This window comes from Bufo gargarizans, chromosome 8 (assembly GCF_014858855.1).
Source record: "Bufo gargarizans isolate SCDJY-AF-19 chromosome 8, ASM1485885v1, whole genome shotgun sequence".
NCBI classification, from domain to species: Eukaryota; Metazoa; Chordata; class Amphibia; order Anura; family Bufonidae; genus Bufo; species Bufo gargarizans.
The window spans coordinates 142,268,943-142,281,251 of record NC_058087.1 but is presented as its reverse complement, the minus strand read 5'-3'; the positions used below and the strand labels follow the sequence as shown (position 1 = coordinate 142,281,251).

At 44.2% G+C, this 12,309-nt stretch overlaps 1 protein-coding gene across 1 annotated transcript in view; it reads left to right on the top strand.

Moving 5' to 3' along the window:
* The window catches only part of XYLT1 (xylosyltransferase 1), a 302,674-nt gene that overhangs the window by 189,740 nt on the left and 100,625 nt on the right, over positions 1-12,309 (top strand). The window contains exons 3-4 of the mRNA XM_044303506.1: positions 8,006-8,178; positions 8,966-9,168. Of these exons, the coding sequence (XP_044159441.1) occupies positions 8,006-8,178; positions 8,966-9,168 (376 nt within the window). The remainder of the gene's footprint in view (positions 1-8,005; positions 8,179-8,965; positions 9,169-12,309) is intronic.

Sequence of the window (12,309 nt, the reverse complement as noted above, 5' to 3'; positions counted from 1 at the left end):
CCGGGAGATGTTTTAGGTGGAAAGTAACATTAGGTTGGTTGTTATTCATCCGAGGTGAGGAGGAAGGTTCTCACAGATACATGTGGATACAAAGGGTAGAGATTTTTAGCTCAATGTCATCAGAAAATAACCTATTGTATAAGGGTCCGTTCAAGAGTTCGCAAGTGTTTTGCGGTCCGAAAATTGCGGATCCGTAAAACCCGGACACCGGCCATGTGTGTTCCCCATTTTGCAGACCGCACATTGCTGGCCCTGTGATAGAAATGCCTATTCTTGTCCGTGGCTGCGGACAAGAATAGGACATGCTCTGTCATTTTTACGAGGCCGTGCAAAGGAACTATGGATGCTGTCCGTATCTTTTGTGGCCCCATTGAAATGAATGGATCCGTACCAGTTCCACAAAATTGCGGAACGGATGCGGACCTATTCATATGGACGTCTGAATGGACCCTTAATCAGGTCTTTATGATAAACATACGGGGGGTCATTAACTATCAGATATATGCCAGGTTATTTGTGCCACAATCTGCAACTTTTTCCTGCTCACGCCAAGTCTAAAAGAAGGACTCAAAACTCGCTTGAATGAAAGAGGCCTATTTGTGCACGCGAGTCCCACACATCGGACTCGCAGAGTGTGTCAGGGAGAGCACCCATCCTGACCTTCCAGCTTTGACGGGGTCGCATAGTATTATATTGATTTATGATGCTATGTAAGACTTATAGCTCTGGAATGGATTGGATAACACTGACAGCATTATGTCAGTGTGATCCAATATATTACAGACCTCTAAGAGTTATCAATAAATCAATATAATACTATGCGACCCCGGCAATGCTGGGAGGCCAGGACGGCAGCTGCTGCATACTCATGCTGCGAGTCCGGAGCGTGAAACTCACTCGTCTGAAAGGGGCTTTACTTGCAATCGCCTGCTTGCTAGCGTAGGATACCGCTGCTATTACATGCAGCGATCTCCTCCACAGTATAAAGAGGAGCGATCGCTAATGCCATCTCTCATTCCCATACTGAAGTACTGTTTGCCGGCAGCAGACTGCTGCTGACAAACGAGGATTTTTAAGCCCCCTAAAAAATTTCAATTACCCGATGAAGGAGCATTTGCTTGTTCATCGGGTAATCGGTGGCTGTATTGGACTGCCAGATCATCGCTAATGACCGTTCATAGGAACACTTCTTAGCAATGATCTTAATGATTATCTTCCGGTGTAATATGGCCTTTATCCTCAGGATAGGTCATCATTATCACATCAGAGGGGGTCCAAGTCCAAGCACCCCCACCAATCAGCTTTTTAAGGGTGCCGCTGCGCTCACCGGAGCTCTGGTGAACGATACAGGTTCCCAGCTTGGCGCTGCTTCCATGGGAAACTGTGTGTGAGAGACAATCTGAAATGTAGGAGCTCTGAGGACAGGGGGTGTCTACGGGAGGAGTGCGGTGGTGTGCTGGAGAGCATGGACCACTTTCTGCTTCATTGTCCCTTTAACACAGAGGTTTACACCAGGGTGGTGACCTCCATCGGCTAGCCTAGGCTGGTCACTCTTTCCTATGCGGATCAGGCCTATGGAACATTCAGACATCTGGGGGGTCAGGACCGCTGCACTTTATTCCTAGTCAGCTCAGTGGTCAGGTACTACACGTGGCATGCACAATGTAGGGGTTTTTCCTTCAGGGTACCCTAGCCTGTTGCCTCCCTTCCTGGTGGTGGGCTGATGCTGACACTCTAGATTTTTGTTTTGTTTTGGTGGCTGTATGAGGACATAGGGCTTGCAGGCACTGAACTTGGGCTTTAATGGTTGTGCGTGGCTGAAAAGTCTCACTGTGGGTGGTATGGGTGGTCTGCCATGTATATAAGTTTATAAGTCTATATGAATATTGGTATGTAGTGTGTATATATGTTGTATATTTGTATAGTGATGTATTTATTTTATAATTTGAATTGTTGGGTGTAGTGTTAGGTTGAGTGGTGGGCAAATGGGGGGAGAGTTCTAGGGTTCCATGGGACATTGGGGACTTTTGGGGTATATGAGAAATTCTGGGCTGGTTCATGGACGTCTGTTGTTATGTACTGGGGGCATGGGATGCGGGCCAGCTCAGGGCCAAAAAAATAAATAAAAATCTGTGTGTTTAATTGGGGTGTTGGTGTGTGTGATTTTTGTAAGTTTTTTTGTAAGTTTTCAGTATATTGCTGTGTTTAGGTATGGTGCTACCGGATCAGGAAGGTTAGTACATTGATATTGAAATAGAAATTGTAAATATTGTAAATACTTTATATAGTGGGTGTTCTATGGGGGAGTGAGTTTTGGGCTGTACCGGTGTTGTCTGTACCGTGCTGAGGTCCATTATGTCCTATATTTTTGGTTTGGGTTTTGTGTTATGTTTTGGTGTGATTTCTGTATTTATTTATTTATTTGTTATGTTTTTTAAATTTTTATAAAAGAAATACAGGTTCCCAGCATCTTTCCAAGGACAGCTCCGTACATCTTTCAGTGGCTGTGCTTGGTATTGCAGCTCAGCACCATTGACTTGAATAAGGCTGAGCTGCAACTAGGCCATGTGACCATGGTACAGTGATGTCACTGGCCTAGGAAGAGGCTGCGGCGCTCAAGGCCTCTTCTAACAGTTGACTGGCGGGGGTCCCGGTTGTCACAACCCCACAGATCTGATACTATCCTGAGGATAAATCATAAATATGGGGGGGTTCAGCCCGCACAACCCTTTATGCAGGTGCACATTGCTATGGCGAAATACAGATACAAACGAAAAAACACAAATGCAATTGCACTCTGCAAACCAGCACTCTGCCCTGCCTTTATGCTGGATGTTGAATAAGGCATTGGTGTACATTTTGGCCAAAGCGTAATAAGCCACTCACCACTTCCAGGTCGCCTTCATGAGTGGTCCCTAACACTAGTTCCTACCTGTTATGGGCCACGACAGCCACACAAAGTTCAGGGAGCGCAGGTACAGCATGCACGCCAAGCACACTCTGCTTTTAACCCCGCCTGGTGCCATTACAGCTTTCATCGGATCCAGGGATGCAAGTACCAACATGCATGCTGAGCCCACTATATACTTCTCCTGGAGCCAAATGGCTACTGGTAGGTGCTATATAAGCAGACTCAGTTTTATACTGACTTTAAAACCAGCCTCCAGGGCAGACTAACTGGTCAGGTGTGCATGACTGCTTGGAGATCGCCACGCCTCCAATATATACTACAAAGAAAAAGATGTGGGGGGTTCAGCCCGCACAACCCTGTATGCAGGTGCACATTGCTATGGCGAAATACAGATACAAACGCAAAAACACAAATGCAATTGCACTCTGCAAACCAGCACTCTGCCCTGCCTTTATGCTGGATGTTGAATTTGGCATTGGTGTACATTTTAGCCAAAGCGTAATAAGCCACTCACCACGTCAAGGTCGCCTTCATGAGTGGTCCCTAACACTAGTTCCTGCCTGTTATGGGCCACGACAGCCACACAAAGTCCAGGGAGCGCAGGTACAGCATGCATGCCAAGCACACTCTGCTTTAAACCCGTCCGGTGCCATTACAGCTTTCATCGGATCCAGGGATGCAAGTACCAACATGCATGCTGAGCCCACTATATACTTCTCCTGGAGCCAAATAGCTACTGGTAGGTGCTATATAAGCAGACTCAGTTTTATACTGACTTTAAAACCAACCTCCAGGGCAGACTAACTGGTCAGGTGTGCATGACTGCTTGGAGATCGCCACGCCTCCAATATATACTACAAAGAAAAAACATTGGGGGGTTCAGCCCGCACAACCCTGTATGCAGGTGCACATTGCTATGGCGAAATACAGATACAAACGCAAAAACACAAATGCAATTGCACTCTGCAAGTCTAACACTGAGTCTCCTTATATAGCACCTACCAGTAGCCATTTGGCTCCAGGAGAAGTATATAGTGGGCTCAGCATGCATGTTGGCACTTGCATCCCTGGATCCGATGAAAGCTGTAATGGCACCGGACGGGGTTAAAAGCAGAGTGTGCTTGGCGTGCATGCTGTACCTGCGCTCCCTGGACTTTCGTGGCCCATAACAGGTAGGAACTAGTGTTAGGGACCACTCATAAAGGCGACCTTGACGTGGTGAGTGGCTTATTACGCTTTGGCCAAAATGTACACCAATGCCTTATTCAACATCCAGCATAAAGGCAGGGCAGAGTGCTGGTTTGCAGAGTGCAATTGCATTTGTGTTTTTGCGTTTAAATCATAAATATGTTTTCCTAGATAACCCCTTTAATCTTTTAATGTGGATGTAGTAGGGATTGACCGATTATCGGTTTTACCGATATTATCGTCCGATATCCAGGATTTTTAAAGTTATCGGTATTGGCATCTATTTTGCAGATATGCCAATAACATGGATCATGCTGCTGTCAGCGCGATCTGTGTTCCCTCAGCAGCACAGGGGAGAAGGAAGCAGTGTCTCCCTACCCACTGTGCCGCTGCCACCAATGAAAGGAGAGAGAAGAGGAGGGGAGGGGCTGTGGTCACTGCACCACCAATGATGGTAACTCACTCATTCATTCAAATTCAACAGGAAGCGGCAGCTGGCTGCAGAATCATATAGTCGCACCCGACCTCTATGACAAGTAGCTGCCATCCGCGGCAGTTAACCCGTGCCGCACCTGAGGAGGGGTTAACTGCCGCGGATCGCAGCTACCGCTCATAGAGGTTGGGTGCGGCTATATGATTCTGCAGCTAGTACCTGCCTCCTGTATTTGAATTAATGGGCGAGTTATCTTCATTGGTGGTGCAGTGCGCCCTCCCCCAACCCCAGTATTAAAAACATTGGTGGCGCAGTGCACCCCACCACCAAGCCCCCCAGTATTAATCATTGGTGGCAATGACCACAGGGTCCCCTCCTCCTCATTAGTGGCAGTGGCAGCTTCTGATCGGAGCCTCAGCAGTGAAAAGCCTGGGGCTCCGATCAGTTACCATGGTAGCCAGGACGCTACTAAAGCCCTGGCTACCATAGTCAGCTCCCTGCTGCTGTGTACACTAATAGAGATCTATCAGGGTGAATAGGACAAGGGTTCTAGCCCCTAAGGGGGCTAAAAGTTAGTAAAAAAAATAAGAAAGTAAAAGATTTATGCACAAACACCAAAATATTAAGGATAAATGAAAAGATTTACCCCCCCAAAAAAAAGCTAAACATTAACAATAAACATGTTCATTTTCAGCAGATTTGTGTGAAAATGCACAGAATATCGGTATAAATTATCAGCTATCGGCCTGAAAGTTCTCAGATTATCGGTATCAGCTCTAAAAAATTCATATCGCTAGATCCCTAGGATGTAGGATTTTGCATCCTTAGAATAGGCCATTAATATACAGTATATATGGCTATGGGTAAACATATGGTAGCCGGTGATACTAACACAATGTAATGTGAGATTTACAATATAAAAAAAAAAAAGTCCAAAAGTTTCAGTTTTTTTATATCAAATGCCTGCAGGTGTGTATGCACACACGGTGCCTGGGGTCATGTCATCCTCCTTCATCTTTCCTGTCTCCAGATCTTCTGTTGCCATTTTGAGAAATTTGCCCAAATGCATTCTCTAAAAATGCAGATTTTACCTGAATTAATGGAATATTAAGGTCGAATTTGATTAGTTTAAAATTAGTTAGCTCTCTCTGCAACTGCTGCGCCCTCTGTAGTTTGATTGACAGGACCAGTTAGGCGTGATCACATTTACACTGCCTGGCCCTGTCAATCAAAGGGCAGAGGGAGTGGTAGTTGCAGAGAGAGTAAAGCCCCTAGGAGTAATGGCAACGCCCCCTTTGCTACTAGAGGTTCATTTGCATATATTAAAACATCATTTTCTCAGTAATGCGAGCACATATGAACATGGGACCAACACAGATGTCTTCAGCTGCCAAGCGCACATGTACCAGGTCAGCCAGTTTCATAGGTACAAATCTGCCGACAGATGCCCTTTTAGCAGAGTTCCTATATTCTCCAGCTCTATTTCTACACATGAGCTCCTACTAAGGTCTATTTAGGCTTCATATTGGAATTTAGCCTGTACCGTTCTGGCTGCCACTGAATGATGGTGATAACGATACCGCAGACTTTAGGCTTCCAGAGACAGACGAGTGAAAGGAATAATCAATATCTGTCCCTTTTGGGCTCCATCTACAGCTCAACATCCAATGATTCATTGTGTTTTGACCTTCTGGGGACTCGTCCTATCGATATTGTACCCTTTTGGTTTGATGATTGAGCTTGATGTGCTTTCCACAGTTTAATTTCATCTCTTTGTGCCAGTCTTAGGCTGAGTTCACACCAGCGTTCAGCCTTTCCGTTCTCCTGCTCCGTTATAGGAGCAGGAGAACGGAAAGGACGGATTGGGCACATAACTGAGACGAGCGGAGCCTACGGACCCCATAGACTATAATGGAGTCCGTTAGGTTTACGCTCAGAAAATGATTTTGGAGCGGAGACAAAAGTCCTGCATGCCAGGACTGTACATACTAAATATTCATATTTAGTATGTACAGATGGAACATGAAATGTTATCAGAATTTACCATCTCGGAGCAGAAGGTCCGCATTGCCACCACCAGCTCCAAACGTTTTAAATCAGCACAATGAGAATGATAGAAATGATAGGGGCCCGTTATTTCCATACCCTTTCACGTCTTTTCAGGCATACATATTAAAGCTGTATAGAATAACCCGGTTATTTTGATTGTAAGAAAAGCGGAGCGATTCTGGGATTTGCAGGTGTTTTGCATTTGGAGATGTGAAAGTCTCCAATAACTTATGTATGAAATTGTCACTTCCTTCGGCTATACCAGGTGCTGCTTAATTCAGAAAGAACGCATCTTTATCCAAAACACATGAGTACGTCTAGATATCAGCTCTTAAAGGGGACTTTGCCTTTCAGTGAAACATTTAGGTGGTAAAGGTGGTGAGATCCATGAGGAAGTCTGGGCATTGGTAGGATATACTATCGCTAGGATTTGCCATAACTTTCCGACTTTGGGAATTGGTCTGGTACATTGTGAAGGAGTATGGCAAGGATCATGGCTACCACCAGTGCAGCACATGAAGATGTGTTGCTGTGGTCTTCACAGCAGGTGACGGGGAGCAACACAGGAAAAGGGCTTGTCCCATTACAACAACTTAAGCCCTATCCTACAGGATAGGGGATAAGTGTCGGCATCAACTGCTGGGGCCACCACTGTTCATGAGAACGAAGGCCCTTGTTTACCTGTTTCAATGGAGGAGCAGACACGCATGTGTGTCCATGGCTGTATTCAACTCTATCGGCCTGCAACAGATACCCAAGTACAAGTGCTCGACTATCTCACCCAGCCCATTAATGTATGGAGCAGCAAGGCACTTGTATGTCCCTACTGTAATCCTGATGATGGTAGGTTCCCTGCTGCTCTTCACTTCCTGGCCCTGGCACAATAGGCCAGGAAAGGCCACTTAGTCAATCACTGGTGGTAGCTCTGACAAGGCTTATCCAGTGGTCTTTTAAAAAATAAATAAAAATCTCTAGAAAATACCTTGAAGCTAAACAAGCCTGAGCACTGTCCTCACATTTTTTTTTTTTTAGAAAATGCTTTTAGTCTCCAAGAAATAATTATTATTTAGAAGCTCTCCTTAGAACTCCACATAGTGTTATTCCTATTGGAAATGTATGAATATGTTGACAACCAGACATTACCATTCCACCTTGTCAATTGGGTGTCAGCATTCATTAGACAGTAGCATTGTTTGCTTGTGTTGATGGCCAAGTTAGGATACGTTATTCACCAAGAGCTGTGAAAAACTGTATGGAAAGCTAAGTGCCAATACTGTTGGTACCAGTGGCAGCTGTCAATCCGTCATCTGTTCTGATTTAAGCAAGGAACCGTAAAGATCATCTTCTATGGCTGATTCTTTTCAGTTGCTGAATGTTTGTCATGGGGAGCTGTTATTTCATGCTTGCCTTTTTTTGTCACTCAGGGAAGGCCAACAATAACGTCCAATGGGATGAGGACTCCTTGGAGTACATGACCGCCAATCCAGTGAGGATAGCCTTTGTCTTGGTTGTTCACGGAAGAGCCTCTCGACAACTCCAGAGGATGTTTAAGGCAATTTATCACAAGGACCATTACTACTACATTCATTGTGACAAGGTACGGATCTAAAGCTTGTCATCACATGAGCCATTGTTAAAAGTGCAACCTATAAAAACATACATAATGTTAATATAGAAACTGTCCAAAGAGGAAATCGATCTCCGAAGTTTTGTCCAACCATTCTTTCCATCTAACTATTGTGGTTGTCAATACAGCTGTTTTGGTAACTCTTCATAGGCTGTAATAGAAACTGCAGAAAATTCTACTCTTCTCTACTTCTCCCCCATTCACCTGAAGCAACAATACTGGACATAAGACCCCTGTTTCCTCAATGGGCAGTGGTCCCAACAAAGGAACAACTTCCTCTCTACTTTAAAAACTTCATAACTATCATCAGAATATTCTCTTAAGGGAAAATTTACCTGTAGAGCAATTCTGTATGTTATTAGCTTTTCTTCTTAGTATCCAAATTGACATTACTGCTTTGGACTTTAATATTTCCGACCTACCCTGAGGATAGGCCATCGGCATCAGATGTGTTTGGGTCCGACTCTTGGAAGGCCCAGTGATCATCTGTTTGAAGGGGCCACAGCACTCAGCCAAGCACCGAAGGCGGCACTGTGTCTGAAAAATAAAAAAGGGGTCACAGTACTTATTTGAGCTCCATGGCCCCATCAAACAGCCGAAAATCTCACCCCAACTGATGGCTTATATTAAGGAAAGCTCATCACTTTTAAAGTCTCGGACAACCCCTTCAGATACCTGTATTTATGGTAATTCATAGAAATGTCAGATGTATAGTTCCAGCCACATAAGTTATTTTTCTCCAATTTCTTTCTTACAGAGATCCAATTATCTACACAGACAAGTAGTCCAGTTTGCAAGTCAGTACCCCAATGTCCGTGTCACCTCGTGGAGAATGGCAACCATATGGGGAGGAGCAAGTCTGTTATCTACGTACCTGCAAAGCATGAGGGATCTCATGGAGATGTCAGACTGGTCATGGGACTTTTTCATCAATCTTAGTGCTGCTGATTATCCAGTCAGGTACAGTCTTTTTTTTTTTAACCTAGTATTTTACCTGTTATTGTGGCTTTGGCTTCCTGGTTGCCACATTGGAGACACACATGTATCCTGCCTGCATTGGCTGTATAGATAGGGAAGCAGGGTGAGTGCTCTGTATGGTATCCACAACGGAAATTCTCAGTAGATTATACAGTGGGCAGGAAGAGATATCCAAAGAATATGCCATAAATGCCTGATAGGTGGGAGTCTCATCTCTGAGACCTCAACCTAAAAGGAGTATATGTTACCCATTTACTGATGCAAGGCGTCCACCAGCTATAACTACCTCACTAGAGAGGTGGTCATGCTTAGGGCTAGTTCACGTAAATTCCGTTGTCTATGGCCACAACATGTCGGATCCATCTTGTTTCTGTTATGCAGGACTGAAAAGAAAGCCCTGTCGACAGGACTTTTTTTTCCGTCATGTATAATAGAACGGATATGGAAATATTCTGTCCTAAAATTCCGTTATGACTCTGTAATGGAATTTCTAATAACGCGAATGCGAACCCGCTGCGAACTTAGCCCACAGGAAACATGTTTTTATGTCCCTCCATGATTCCTTCTCCACAACATTGGTGGTCCTAAAGACTCTTGTTCATACATGGAGATCATGGCTTGTGAAAAAAACATTTTCGGCATGATAAATTCATTTCAGTGATAGAAGTATCCGTTTTTGGCAGTCTTTTTACACATAGGGGGAGATTTATCTAAACTGGTGTAAAGGAAAGCTGGCTTAGTTGCCCATAGCAACCAATAAGATTCCACCTTTCATTTTTCAAAGGACCTCTAAAAAATGAAAGGTGGAATCTGATTGGTTGCTATGGGCAACTTAGCCCGTTTTCCTTCACACCAGTATTGATAAATCTCTCCCATAATCACTATTGCTACTCTTAGGGGGAGATTTATCAAAACTGGTGTAAATGAACACTGGCTTAGTTGCCCCTAGCAACCAATCAGATTCCACCTTTCATTTTCCATGGGAGCTCTGAAAAATGAAAGAATGAATCTGATTGGTTGCTATGGGCAACTAACCCTTAGGCCTCCTGCACACGAACGTGTGCGCCCTGTGGTCGTGCTGCGGCCCGTAAATTGCGGGCTGCAATGCACGAACACTGTCCATGGGGCAGCCACAGCGGATCGCGGACCCATTCACTTTAATGGGTCTGCGATCCGACCGTTCCACAAAAAGATAGGACATGTTCTATCTTTTTGTGGAATGGAAGTATGGGACGAAACCCCACGGAAGCACTCCGTAGGGTTCCGTTCCGTGTTTCCGTCCCGCACCATTCCGCATCTCCGGATTTGCGCACCCAGGGCATTCGTGATGTGGAATGTCCACGGAATGGCACCCGTGTATTGCGGATCTGCAAATGCGGTCTGCAATACGTTAATGGGCGCAGACGTTCAATCGCTGAATTCAAACATGGCAACCGGTGGAATTAGGCCACAGACACTCTGAGAACAATTGACTCTTCAGGCCTTTGAGCGGCCCACCTCAGCTAAGTCGTATTGATACTGAAGGAAGGTAGTTTGATATTTTCCGCCATGTTGGATTCACATTGCTATGGGCATGTGCTGCTGTGACTAAAGCTCACACCACAGGCGGTAGAGATGATGTTATGTACCGAGCAGTCTGTGCTGTCAGCTAATATGTGTACTGTATAGAAAGCCGTGACACGGCCTGACACGCTCCGCTATCTTAAGGCGTTGCCTAGAGCACTTCAGATGTTCAAAGCTGTCCCAATAGACGGGCTCTTCTGCGCCAGTGACATCATAAGGGTTATGAAGCTATACTTGGAAGAACAATGTCTTTTTCAGACTCATTGTGATTGATATTGTAGTCTAAGAAACACATAACACTACATGTATTTATGAAATATGCATTTTTGCTATTTCCATAATTGTGTGGTTACCATGTTTTATTGCTGTTTTCTCCAGAGCTGTACGCACCATGGAAATAAATGAAAATCCCCAAAAGAAGCAGTTTGCTTTCCAAGTAACCATGGTTCATGTATTGTGATTATAACTGTCTATTGAGAGGGATGAAGTTATATGCAAGGAGGTATCTCCCAGGGAAATAGAGTCATCTTGCTAGAACCGACTTTTGGAAGTGGCTCCCTATTACTTTTTAACAAAGAAAAAAAGCCAGGCAAAATATCCATCTGCAGAGAGGTGTTTTGGGGTGTTCACCCCTCATCAGTACGGAGTAGGGTTCTGGTTGGCTGAGTGAGGTGCCTTTGACACAGAGCAGGGGAGGTACTAGCTCTCCTTGAACTGGCTGTATAATACAGCAGGCACCTGGCCGCAATGACCGTGATTGACGATGACACCGAACCCAGTCATTAAACCCTTCAGATGCCACTGTCAATAGCGATCACGGCGTCTGTGGAGTTAGGCAGAGGGAGGGGGCACCCTCTGCCTTCCTACTAGAGCCCCCGCAGTGAAATCGCTTGGCTCCGATTGGTTACCATGACAGCCTAGTGCCTGCTGAAGGTTTGTAATGGTAAACTGTCCGCAAAGCCGTGCACGTGGCACGGCTCAGCAGGCAGTTCTCTATTATGGTGTATTGGACAAGAGATCAGAAGTTATTATGTTAAAAGTAAAAAAAAAAAGTTTCAAATAAAAATTTTTAAAATACATAAAAATTCTAATAACCCACCTTTCCCAATTTTAAATATAAAAATGAAATAAACAATTAAAAAATAAAAGCACCACCGCAGATAATGTGTTAACTATTAAAGTATAAAAATATTGTTCCTGCGTGAAGTACGCTACAATGGAAAAAAAATTAAAACACTTGATTTCTTTTAGTTACCTTGTCTCCTCAAAAAATTGAATAGCAGTGAATGATATCAATAAAATTCATATTTTAAAGGTAGTAAAACAAAATAAAAACTTTACAAATTTGGTATCACCGTAAACATATTGCCCCTCTGAATAAGGACGTTATGTCATTTTGGCGCACAGTGAACGTTGTAATATCAAAACCCCAAAAACCTTGGCGGGATTGTGTTTTTTTTTTTTCTGTTTTACCTTACAAATAATTTTTTTCCCATTTTCCAATATAAGACACGGTAAATTAAATAGTGTCATTAAAATATACAGCGTGTCCCGCAAAAA